The 12,843-nt window shown below is 44.2% G+C and overlaps 1 protein-coding gene across 1 annotated transcript in view; it reads right to left on the reverse strand.

Moving 5' to 3' along the window:
- ptprt (protein tyrosine phosphatase receptor type T) overlaps positions 1-12,843 on the reverse strand; it is a gene marked incomplete at both ends in the record, with an annotated part of 201,112 nt that overhangs the window by 80,426 nt on the left and 107,843 nt on the right. The window contains 3 exons of the mRNA XM_080846147.1: positions 116-218; positions 928-1,129; positions 8,816-8,925. Coding sequence (XP_080702273.1) covers positions 116-218; positions 928-1,129; positions 8,816-8,925 — 415 coding nt within the window. The remainder of the gene's footprint in view (positions 1-115; positions 219-927; positions 1,130-8,815; positions 8,926-12,843) is intronic.

The following is a 12,843-nucleotide window of genomic DNA, read 5'->3' on the forward strand; positions in this document are numbered from 1 at the left end:
GTTATGGCTAGTGGAGGCAGCCAGACAGCTAGCGGGCGGTGAGCGTATGAGACAAAGGTCCTCTCCACTTGTTTGTTGACAGCTCTGGTAGTGAGGGAGGAGACGGTAGACGTACCTGACAGGAGCCCCCCTGGACTGAGCCGGCTTCAGGAGGACGGTGACGGTGGTGTCTGTCTCATTCAGCAACATGTCAGTCTCGTACTCTGGCATTAACGGCGCTGTGGTTTCAGGACGAACAAGCCCATGTTAATGACCAATTACAACTCACATAGTGTCGTTACTGTTCATCAAAGACTTTTAGACAGTTTACTTAGATGGATGGTCAGATCAAAAACAGATCCCCCTCAGCCAGTAAGAACCATACACTAAACCAAATAAAACACCAGAAGGAAAAAAAAAAATCTGATTCGGCATCGTACTATCAGACGTTTGTATTAACGGTTTTACAGTATAGCTATCACTTGTTTGTGTGAAAGTGTACCTGACACCTCCGCCTTACTCTGTGTGTAAAATGCCACTTTGACTCCACTGATCATTATCTCCGTGATATTCACTGGCTGCCTGAGATGAAAACAGCTGCAGTTAGATACGCTGTGGAAATGTGGGAACGCTACATCTTTGTCGAGCTCAGGGGAGACTATGTTGATGCTGGGGGCAAGGAAGATTCTGCTATTACACTTTTAAAAGGCATATTTACCAGCCGTAATTTACAGCATTTCATTTTTCGCTTTCCAATCCCCCAGTCAGAATAAGTTCAAAAGGATTTCAGAAAATTCTAGAAAAATTCTGTCCGTGTCCATAAAATTGGGGGGTCCGTGTGTAATGGCAGGACTTATCACACATTATTTGTTGTAAATGTGCACGTTGTGGGGATCATCACACGGGTCTAAACGATGCCTGCCATCAAAAGAAAAACATGCGGCTCACCAGCTATCTTTGTGGCCACGCGGGTGGTCACAGGCGGGCCGAAGCCCTTGCTGGTGCTGGCCTTCAGGGTGAAGAAGTAAGTGGTGCCGGGGTAGAGGCCCACAAAGAGGTGGTGTGTCTCGTTGCGCAGCTTGAACACCCTCCCGTGTTGCGTGGTGAGGTCAGCACTGGGGTCCAGGGAGTTCAGAGCCTTGAAGGTGATCTGTAGGTGCACACAGACAGACAGACATAAACAACAGTGAGGACATGTAAGGCAGCAACTGAACTGAGATCAGATTCATCTGGCTATGTTTTTTCAGCATCGGTGTGTCTCCACATGAACGACGAATCGAAATTAAACCAAAAATATAACTGTCATGATGTCATTATAGGGGAAAAAACACCTAGCCCCTAATTAACACCCCCCGCTCCCCACCACAGGCACAAACATATACTGGAGGACATATCTTTTACAAATATTCAGTTCATTTTATTAAGCAATTTTCATTAAGATATTTCTCCAGCATTTCTTTGCACTGGCTAGAGGCAAGCTCTATTCGTCAAAAAAAAAAAACTAAAACCCAATTTTACGGGTCCAATTATTATTATTAAGAAACTCGGGTTGGATAACATACTCTTGTGTAGTGGTCTTGAGTGCTTTTTGCCTGCTACCACAAACAGTTGAGCAAAAACATCTAATAGCAATAAAAAAAATCGATGAAAAAAACATATACAGATTCTGATGAAAGCTTTGAAAACTTGAGTGCACGAAAGCCCGGCAGCCCATCACCCCAGATGGATACGTGTCCATATTGACGGTTATCAAGCTTTAGGGGCAATCAAAACATTTTAGGCTTGACGTTTTCACAGTTCACAACGCTGTACCGAGAATTCAAATCAAATCCAATTGACAGCTGTGTGCCTGGCAGGCCCGCTGGCTTGAAAGCCTTTCGTGGACGGTGAGTGATTCAGTGTGGCTCACCCGACCCCACCTCTGGCCACGGGCAACAACACGGTCAGGGCACAGTCGCCACTTCACATACAGTTTTACCTGACGGTGAACATGCTGAAGGGGATGATGATGATGATGGGGGAGGGAGGGGTGAAACCAGGCCAATATTTTCAGTGCTTCATATTGAATTGTTGTGAAAGCTTGGCCCTGGTTGTAAAATGGAAACACACTGACACACACACACTGACACACACACACACACACACACATACACTGATGTGGAGCATCTGCCACCGTCTAGCACAGGGATATGGGTGAGAATCGTGAGGTGGCTGATGGCCCGCCTCGTTTCATGCTCCCTGTCTAGCTTGGGAGTCAGACATCAGCAGCTGTCGGGCACCACCTGGGGTCCTTTAGGCCTGAGAGCTAATCAGGATTGATCAGAGTAATTCTTCAAGCGGCAAAACAACAGACACCTCCTGGGACGCATGCATCACACAAAACATTCTGTTGCAAACTGAAAAAAAAACAAAAAAAAACTGGTTATGACACAAGCCAGTGTCAACGTGGTCATTTACTTTTAGGGACAGCACAGGTGGCAAAATGAGACTCTTCACAACAGGACCACTTGAAGTCTTGGTTGCAATATGGTACCTCTGCCACTAACCAAATCCTTTCCAGCGACATAAATAGAAATTGATGGGGTTCTTGAAATAACTCATTTTACTGCTGGCACACACACTGTGGATTGAACTGGGAGCTGGTTTCATCATTATTGTTATGTGGCTCTGATTTAATGCTAATGTCACCACTTCGTTTTATCATGCAAATAAATAACGCATTTTATGCCACCCTGGGCCCCGGGTTTTGACTCGAATCAATGGCAGGCGACAGGAAGGGGAGAAAAACTGGCAATATATGGTAAATCACCTTTCGCTGTTGCCCGTTCCTTGCAACAGTCCCGCCGCTTTTCCTGGCATTGTCAATCTTGCCAACAGGTATAAAGCACCATTCAGGAGTTTTATTTGGGAGAGCCTTTATGGAGAAATGCCTCATTCTGTGTCGACATAGATCAAGTTTACCTCTGCAAGCGCAACAGATTTTCACAGGGATCCATTAAGAAAAGCCTGCTTGGCGATAGGTGCCGGCGCTGGCACGAGCCGTGGTAGAATGTCATAAAAATTCGGCATTGATTCAGCCTTTTTTAAAGCAGTTAAATATTACTCCACAATCATTTCTTCTTTAGCTTCGTTCCAGTGTGCTTTTTCTTGCCTCCACCACACTCCTTTGATGCAGTGCACTCTGTCAGAAGACACAGCCGCTGAACAGACATCATAAAGCCAACGCATTTTACTGCCCTGTGAAACAGAAGGCACCATGCCTCGGCAGTGCTTTGTGGCTGATGTGAGCATCGAATAGCTTGAATAACATGAAATGTCTCACTGTTGTGCATGCCGGTGTCATTTTTAAGGCTGTGTTTTATATTCCTTGCTATTGAATTCCCTGGATTTCACCAAGCAAGTCACACCAAGCAAGACTCTTTAGAGAACGACTCTTTTCAAGAAAAAACTGCCAGGTCCCACAGAATTGAAATTCTTAAATTCACTCTGGGGAGATTAAGGCATTTAGAAATGAGTCTTAACTGTTCTCGTACAATGATAAAGCCATTGTAATTATAATAGAAAATACGTCTCCCTTTTCCTGGTAAAAGTACACAAACAAAGGGTCCACGCACATTAACATGTGTGTGGGTATACTACAGAACATTCAGGTGAGGACAACTCTCCACGGTTCTATTCATGGGGGTTTATTTTTGTTCCTTACATTCTATCCTGGTGTGTGAAAAAGGGACAAGTCACTTGAAGCCACACAATCAGTCGATAGCCTCCCGCTGTCCTTTCATGGGCTTCCACTTATAACACACACACACAGGCCCTTTTCAACCTGATAAAGATCGAGGAAAGGACATGTCGAGATGTGTGAAAGGACAGAGAGTTAAAAAAAAAACGAAAGTGAAATGATGGATGCCTCCTTCTGGCCCATCTGTGCTGTCAAGGGAGCCGAGGTTAGGGTGAGGGGCAGGGGGGCGGGTTGCCTTATCCACTGTATGCCCACCATTAACTGCTAAACTGTTAAAGGCAGCCCAGGCTCTAATGGAGTAGATGTGTTTAGAGGAGGGTCAATGGCCAGGGGAGGCCAAGAGAGGGAGAGAAAGAGGAAGATTGGATGGGATGACGGTGTTGGGGGGGAAAGAAATGAGTGACTACTCTTCTCTTGATGTGCCATCTGCAGCAGCCCTAAGCCGGCTGGAGAAACAACAAAACCGCTGGCAGATTTGCATCCAGAAAGTAAGGCCCAGAAAATGAAAAACACCTGACAACAAACATGTGGAAATCTGCTGTTCCCAGCGGAAGAGACTCAAAAGTGACGGGGAAAAGGAAAGGCAAATCCCACACGGACGTCAAGATCCTCTCCGTAGATACTATCCTGGCTGGCTCCGCTGGGGTGCAGTGCATTTATGATGTGAGTGCTGTACCTCCAGCTGTCAGCTCCAATCAGCTATTAGTCGAAACGCAGATAAAAGATGCCATAGTCAATATGTAATTAAGGCTTTACGAGGACATGCATCTACAGCTCCAAACTACGCAGAACTGTCAGTAAGCAATATAGGAGGTATGTAAAATAATTTTAATTCAGTTAATCTGCCTAGCAACAGTAATGAAATGTTTTGATTCTAACGCTGTGCATTTTAAGTGTCTTCAAGACAGTCAGCACTTTGCACTGGCAATGTGTTCGCCCTATTGGGAAAGTTATGACAAGTCTTTAAGGTGTTAGCCCCATAAGGGTTGGTCGGCAGCTACGCGATTCAGCCAGCAATAAGCAATATAGGAGGTATGTAACATATGGATGATATAAATGATATACAGAACTGGCATTTGTTTACTTGGAATTTGTTCACTGGAATAAACAAATATAATTCACAGAATTCGAAAAAAATGTGTACATGTGTGTGTGTGTGTGTGTGTGTCTGTGCCTGTGTGTGTATTCGTTCGTTTTCTCCGCAATGTATTGTGCCAGGTAAAAAGCAGAGGTTTGTATGCCATCAGTCTGAGTGCCTTCTAGAGTAAGTGATGTTCCATTAGCGTGACCAGTTTGTAGTGTATCTTGCATATCTGCACTCAGTGTAGCCAAGGCTGGCGGAGCGCAGACAAGCAGAACCCAGAGTAAGTAAAAAAGGAACAGACACAACCTCCACCCATCCCCTCATGCGCGTGTGTGCCGAGGCTCGGAACGGCTGTCGAGAGCGGCTGGATGCGCCCCATCTGTCGCTAAGCGCTCTCAACGGACCTGCCGGGAGGAGAGGGGCCAAACGGGTCGGTCGGCGGCCCGCGCCTGAGAGCCGGCACTCAATTTAGCCCATTATTGACGGAGATGAAAAACAATGTGGTGGGGTGGATGGAGTGCGTGATGGGCCCGCACTCTCTCTCTCCCTCTTTCTCTCTCTCCCTCTCTCTTTCTCTCTCTCTCTCTCCATCCGCCGAGGCTGCAGCAGCTGTTTATCTTCGTTAGGCCCCAAACCTCTCCCAATACATCAGTGCGCTGGCGACAGCTCCTTATTTAGACCCTCCACCCCACCACCTCCATGACTACCACCACAAGGCAGCAACATCCACCACCAACCCCCCAACCCCATACTATCCCCCAACTCACACCCCACTCCAGTCCTACAATCCACCCCCCACCCCCGCCAGGAGGAGGCGGGATCAAATGCACAGCATCTGCACGAAGACGGATGGCCACGCCAGCAATCCGACACACACTCCGCCCCAAAGTGACAGAGCCCTGCACACCCTGCTTTTCTCACACACACACGTCCGCATCTCACGGGAGACGTTTCAGCTAAAAGTGTTATTTACCATTAAAATAGTTTTTTTCTGGGGTAAAATGGAGCAGGGGCAGGGTGGGGGGGTGTTTTCTAAAAAACACTTTCATTGAAAATAAGTCGTGTCCTCTTTGCATGAATGCATCACCCCAAGGCTTGGGGAAAAAAAGGAGGATTTAGGTCAAATATGTGCCTGAACAAAGACACCGATTTCAGTCTTTTGAGGAAAATAAGTAGAAAATGTCACTCATTTCTGAAATCAACAGGAAAGGTTTGATCCTCTAAACATTCTTGATTAGTTTTTTTTTGGTTTTTGTGTTCTCTTTCTACTTGACAACTACAATAATTTGTGACACCTTCTCCCACTTAAGATAAAAACAAACTGCTTGAAAACTAAACCTAGTCACCATCTGTCCATACAGTAAGCTCCCTATGCAGACCATAGATATGTATTACAGGGCTCTAGTGCACATTTCAATGATTCACAAACAGCTTGCTGCCAAAAAGCCAGAGAGGAAAGATGTGAGGGATTACAAGAAAAGGGGCCTATTTACACTGAGGGCCGGGCTGACAATGAGTAACTCGAAGGACACTGGGAGAACAAAATGTGATCAAATGAATTCAACAATGCACTGCAAATTAAACAACACAAAGATCAAGGTCTAACACAGAGCAATGAAGTGTGAGGGTATTTGATCTCGCCCCCACATTTGCATACAGATAACGTCTGTGGAACGGTATTAGTAAAACGACAACAACAAAAAATCACCCCATGCAAAGTCCCCTCTCCATTGATTAATGTGTGGCTATCATGCAGAGAGCGTATTCTAATTTCCCCAATGTGCCTTTCATGCATCGTCTTTATTTGTGTGATGTAGGGAAGGCAATCATTTCTGGAAAACCTTGACAGCCTTTGGACGCGACTCCAAGCTTCCAAGGCTGGGATCAGCAACATCGGTTTAAAGGGGCATAAGGACTGATCCTGTAAATCAGAACCTCATTAAAACGAATAGATCACGAGCCTGGTTGCAGGTGTGGTGTTGGCAATCTGAGAATGGGGGTTTATTATGCACAAGGCACCAAGAATCAATCTGTAGTGTCACAGATATCACGGTGACTCATTGTAAGAGCTGCTCCATTAGTTACTGCTGCAGTGAAGGTATGAGTCATTACTACTGTTCTGAAACTCTCTCACAATTGAAAGTGCAAAATGACTAATCAGGAACAAGGACTGCAGGGGGTCTCAAACTGATTCTAATACCATTTAACAGTAGTTGGCTCACTATGACATCTTTGAACAACTCATTTACTGTGTACTGACATCAGATCGGCCATCATTTGCGTTCCTTGACCAGACCACATTGGCACTAATAGGATCCTGGCGAATCTTATAAGATCGGATTTTAAGAGTTGCCACGCTTCTTCCGGAGAGCTTTTCCTCTGGATGCGCACACACTGCTGAATGCCTTCTGTTGTGTGTTCCTTTTCACAGCGCGGGAGTCTGTGTACCTCGCAACGTACAGTGTAGCGTAACGCGCTGTGGTGAAGTGCGATGTGATGCAACACCTCGACTCCGGGCCTTATCCTGTCTCCACGAAACACCAGGCTGCCACAGCAGACCCTGAGTTTACTTGACTGTGTGCTCCTGCTTCTTCTTCTGCGCTGCGGATGCTTCTCTTGAAAGTTTAAACAAACCGTGGTGCAGCGGCTGAATTTTGAAAGGGATCGCAGATCTTCAGGGGGAACTGCATGCCACAGAAGAACGAAGTTGAAAAGGAGAGCAGAGCTGATTCACAGCCACTACTTGGTATTTCTCCCGTTATCTCTCCCTCTCTCCCTCTCTCTGCTCCCCTGTTCTCCTTCCCTCTTTTCAACCCTTTCTCTGTCTCTCACTCTCTTTCTCTCTCTCTCCATCCTCCTCTCACCTGCCCATAGTTCAATTCTCTCTGAGTGCCCAGAGGACATTGTCCTGAGCCTAATTTGCCTGAGACCTGAAAACAAGAGCAGGGGTTTATAATTCCTCAGATCTCCTGGATAATGTGATTCGAGCCTTTTAATTGAATCAATGAAGGCTATTACAGCAATTATGGGGGAAATGAGAACACATTGTGCCTCGCCTCAATACATTTGGTAAATTCTGTCAGTCGTGCTATAAAGGAGATGGACGAGACACTAATTTCATATTAATGCCGAGGACAGGAACAAAAGCTACCGGTACAATGGTCGGAGTGAGGACTCAAATCTCACCATCAAAGACTTCGGCAGGCTTTTGTTCACCAATCATTACCCAATGCACCTTCAAAGGATACACGACCACGCTTTATTTTTTTGTCCTTCTCGCAACTTCTTTTCACGACTTTATGCACAGAGAATTTCCAAAAAGGTAATTTGTTTGACACACTGTCAAAGAAACAATTGGGGTGGAATGACTATAAACCTCGATCCTTCTTTTTGTAATGTTTCCTATCCGAAGTAAACCAGAGGACCTTAAGGACTTTGAGTTCTCAGGTTTGATGTTAGAAGTCTCTTGAAACATGTATTCAACAGTTCTTATGAAGAATAGCCTACATGCACTTTATGAAAGAGTTATTGGGCCCTAAGTTCATGGACAGGGCAGGGTAACAAGAAGTGAGCTAAACCAAATTTAGTAATCCGGCAAAAGCATTTTGCTAATTTAATACCATGAGCAAGATCCTAAGCACAGACATGGGTGGGTCAATGCAATGTTCCAACATGCCATAGGCTAGCTTTAGTTCATGCATGACAGACTTTGCTCGTTGCATGTTGTTTTCCCTTTGCCCGTCAATGACACTAGAACACTCCTCTCTCTGGTGTCTTTGAGTAGCGCTTGCCATGCCAAGTTAAGAAGTTAACCTCTGCTTTATTTTTCACAAGTTACATGTATCGCTTAATCATCACTTAAATGTCAAGTATTAACCAGTATGCAAACACTGATGCGACTTCTGTTTTTGGCAAGGAAACGTATTACTTCAGTTAATTTTGTAAACATCTTCTTATTGTGTCATTGTAGAACATACAACAAAGGATGTGCTCTAAAAAAAGGTATTGCTTACCTCATACAGAGTGATAACACCATTGGTCTCATTGGGAGCTTTCCACTGGATGAAGATCTTCTCCTCATAAGGTCCAGTCTGCAGTGACTCCATGGGAACCGGACCAGGCACTGCGAACAAAACACCGCAGCACAGATGAGCGCCTACTGTTTTTTTTTTATTCAGTTAATCTGCCTAGCAACAGTAATGAAATGTTTTGATTCTAACGTTGTGCATTTTAAGTGTCTTCAAGACAGTCAGCACTTTGCACTGGCAATGTGTTCGCCCTATTGGGAAAGTTATGACAAGTCTTTAAGGTGTTAGCCCCATAAGGGTTGGTCGGCTGGCTGGGAACAGTGGATGAAGAAAATGGCAGTGAATTAGGAGGGCAGCTACGCGATTCAGCCAGCAACAGATCTAATCATAGACTTGCTGATGATCTCAGTGAAAGTATGTCAGGAGCTCTGCAGATGCTTCCGTGAGAAGTGTAACACTCTAACACCTTTCACCAATCAAGTGCTGAGATTTGGTGTGTGTGTGTATGTGTGTGTGTGTGTGTGTGTGTGTGTGTTTGTGTCTGTGTGTGTGCTTGTGTGCCTGTCTAACACAATGCTAACTCAAGTCTGTTAGTCATATCTCTGGAGCTGTCACCTTAGGTGCTACTAAAGCTACTAAAAAGTGTTGACACTTGAAAATGAGTGGAAATGGGGGGAGGAGGGTATATAAACAGCAAGAGGTGGCAAAGCCTTGTTAATTCTGAAAACTATCGTGTGAGACACAGCTAAACACCGGCACCTGAATTATGTTCAAGATTTAGTTTGAATTTGTTATTCCTATTAGTCCGTTCGGTCCATTAATATAACCTTTTGGTTGCATATTTTGTTAGCAATAACGCATTCAAATGTAATATTCTGACACAGAGTTCTTACACCTTGCGTAGTTCATATTGGGTCAGTGTTACCATACGGATCATGTAGTAACTCTGCAATGGTCTAATCAATGATGTGAACCAGGAAAAAACAAAGCTGAACATGTGTATGTGTGTGTGTGTGTGTGTGTGTGTGTGTGTGTGTGTGTGTGTGTGTGTGTGTGTGTGTGTGTGTGTGTGTGTGTGTGCAGTTGTTTTCACATGTATCCTTCATTACTCCTCTGCTGATATAAGCAGATGCAGATACACCCAGGTAAGATGTGCTTTTTATTAGCTCATGTGCAGTGCGCTGTGTGCAAAATGAAAATGTTTCAATCACATTTAGATCAGATTACACCCAACTTCAAGGGCCCTGATTGGACCTTGGCCAGTGAGTGTACAGAACCCAAGCTAACAATACAACGCAATTAGATTGGTCCGCCCTCCTCCCTGCGAACAGCATCTCCTCTGTCTTCCAGGCCAGAACCTTTGGTGAGGACAGATAAATGGCGCTGTTACACGTTCATCAAAACTTGATTAACTTCCTGTATGGATTGTGTGAATGGCATGTTTCATTAAAAAGGAGACGGGGAGATGGCTGCTGTTTTCCACCCTGCTGCAATGATAATAAAGCTGAGTTTAAATGACCCAGACGTGCGCTACAGCCTGTCTTTACTTAATTATCACTCATTTCTTCTAGAGTGACAGATGAATGTGAAAACAACCACAAACACACACACACACACACACACACACACACACACACACACGCACACACACACACACACACACACACACACACACACACACACACGCACACACACACACACACACACACACACACACACACACACACACACACACACGCACACACACACACACACACACACACACACACACAAACGAAAATCTATATTCCTTTCAAGCTGCTCATCTATTTTTTTTGTCTAATTCTGGCACAGGCACACTTGATGCCGAGGTTGCTTGTTATTTACCTAATAAGGCCAGGCCGGATCGCTCCTGTTCTCTTGTCTGTCTCACTCCACCGCAATTATCACCATATTTGGTCGCACAGAGAAAGATGATAGCGGGGGGCTACTTTACAAATGAAATGTTGCAGATGTGTCACTTTGTGTGCACAAAGGACAGCAATTACACATTTTCATATGCAAAAGACAAGACGGGAATACAGACAACGGGCCACCCCACGAGGCGAGGGTGGAGGGTGGAGGGGGGAGGGGGGAGGGGGGAGGGCGGAGTGAGGGGTGCACACTCTCTGAATGGACCCACGCTTACTGAAACTGATGCTGGAAAACAGCAGAACTGGAACAGACGGCCACAACACCACAATATATATGAACACTATCACTATCTTGTAAGCCAATGTAGTTTTGGTGACAGCAGATGTAATTTTTTTGTTTCCTTTTCTTCTAAAAAAGCTTTTCATTATAAATGATTAAAGATAAATGTATTGTGAACGGCTCGAGTAGGTTTCAGACACCCTGGAGGGGAATTTTTAAATTAATTGTAGCTCACAAACACATTACAATCTGAAGGGAGACAATAAATGGTTTTGTTTGCGGCTTAGAAACAATAATGTGCCATGGGACTTTTTCTTTAACTAAAACTGAGAAGATGTTTTTCACTCTGTCTTTAATGACACGGTGAAGCATATCTGTCACAGACTGAGAATAAAAATAGACTGTAACAGAGGTAATTGTAATTGATCCATCAGTTGTACGGGAGTTCATTTTGATTTCATGCTATAAGTGACTGACATTGCCTACAGTACTGGTGCTGCTTACTGCAGCACGTTTACAGAAAGTAATTTCATTTCACTTAATCAATGTTCCTGTTTACTGCTGCAAATTATAAAGCCCATACCTGTTAATATGCTGTGCTTCGGCAATTAAGGCATTTACCTAAAGCAGAGCGGAATCGCACTGGATTAAATATCCTATCAGATTCATTTTCTGTATTTAGGTCAATTTAATAATATATCTTATAATCTTATACCATAATAAATAATCTTATTTATTTTCAGATACAGCTAGTTTCAAAAGAAAACAGGGTAAAAAAGTAATTCAGAAAAATCCATTCATACAGAGACGTTTATACTGAAATGAACGCATACACAAATAGAGCTGGAATTATGGACAAAAACTGTGTATATACATCTATAGCTTGATAGATAGAAAGATACTTTGCATAGGTGTAGCCCCTGATCTAGAGAGCAGACTGGGGATCTGTTCTTCCTAATCTGATTATGATACCAAGGTGGTTTCTGAGCCGGGGAGAGACAAATCACTCCGAGTCTCCCTCATGGACCCAAACAATCAGGGACTGATGTGGCTAATTTGAGCTCTTCATTTACGCTGTACTGATTCCTCCTACATCCCCACTGACTCGTGGACTCACGGGCAGGTAACAGAGCTCGGGGGAGCAATCACAGAGGTAGTTAGATGTTCGCTCATCCTTAAAACCCGTCTGGATTACACAAAAAAGGTCTGTGTTGCAAGTGCAACATTTTCAGTGTGAGTTTTTAATTCTGGAGTGTGTGGGTCTGCACATTACATCGAATGCTGACTATCACCAGTATTAAGTGATCCGCTCTCTTTGATATTTACTTTAAATAAGCGTTCTAAGAACTTTGCTTCACCGTGTACAAGTCCCTTGCCTTGCTTTGCCTCTGATAACGGTCATGCGTCACAAAACAAAGAAAAGAAGGCTTTCATATTCGAACGGCACACTTACAACTCTGCCCGGCACACTAATATGACATTCAAGTCATTATCATGGAACAGCAATTAGTGAGGCAGAGAACAGTGACTGCTGTGTGTGCTAATTACAAAATTACAAACTAGAGATTAAAGATGGTAAAATAAAATACAATTAGCACGTTTCTAAAACACTGCTTCTCTCCAGTGCCGCGGCACACTGTAGGCTGAGCGTCTGTTTGAAGCACACCCACTATGTTGATTTTTTGAAAGGCATGAAATAATATGACATGCTATGTTTCCCCCTTTTAAAAGCTCATAACAGCATGCGAGATAGGGATATGTTCATTGTGTTGCCTTCAAAAGGTAACTGCATTTTGTGGAGCATTTCAGTTCACATATCTATTTTCCCCGGTGGGCCAGGT

Source organism: Sprattus sprattus (assembly GCF_963457725.1).
Source record: "Sprattus sprattus genome assembly, chromosome: 10".
In the NCBI taxonomy this organism is placed as follows: domain Eukaryota; kingdom Metazoa; phylum Chordata; class Actinopteri; order Clupeiformes; family Clupeidae; genus Sprattus; species Sprattus sprattus.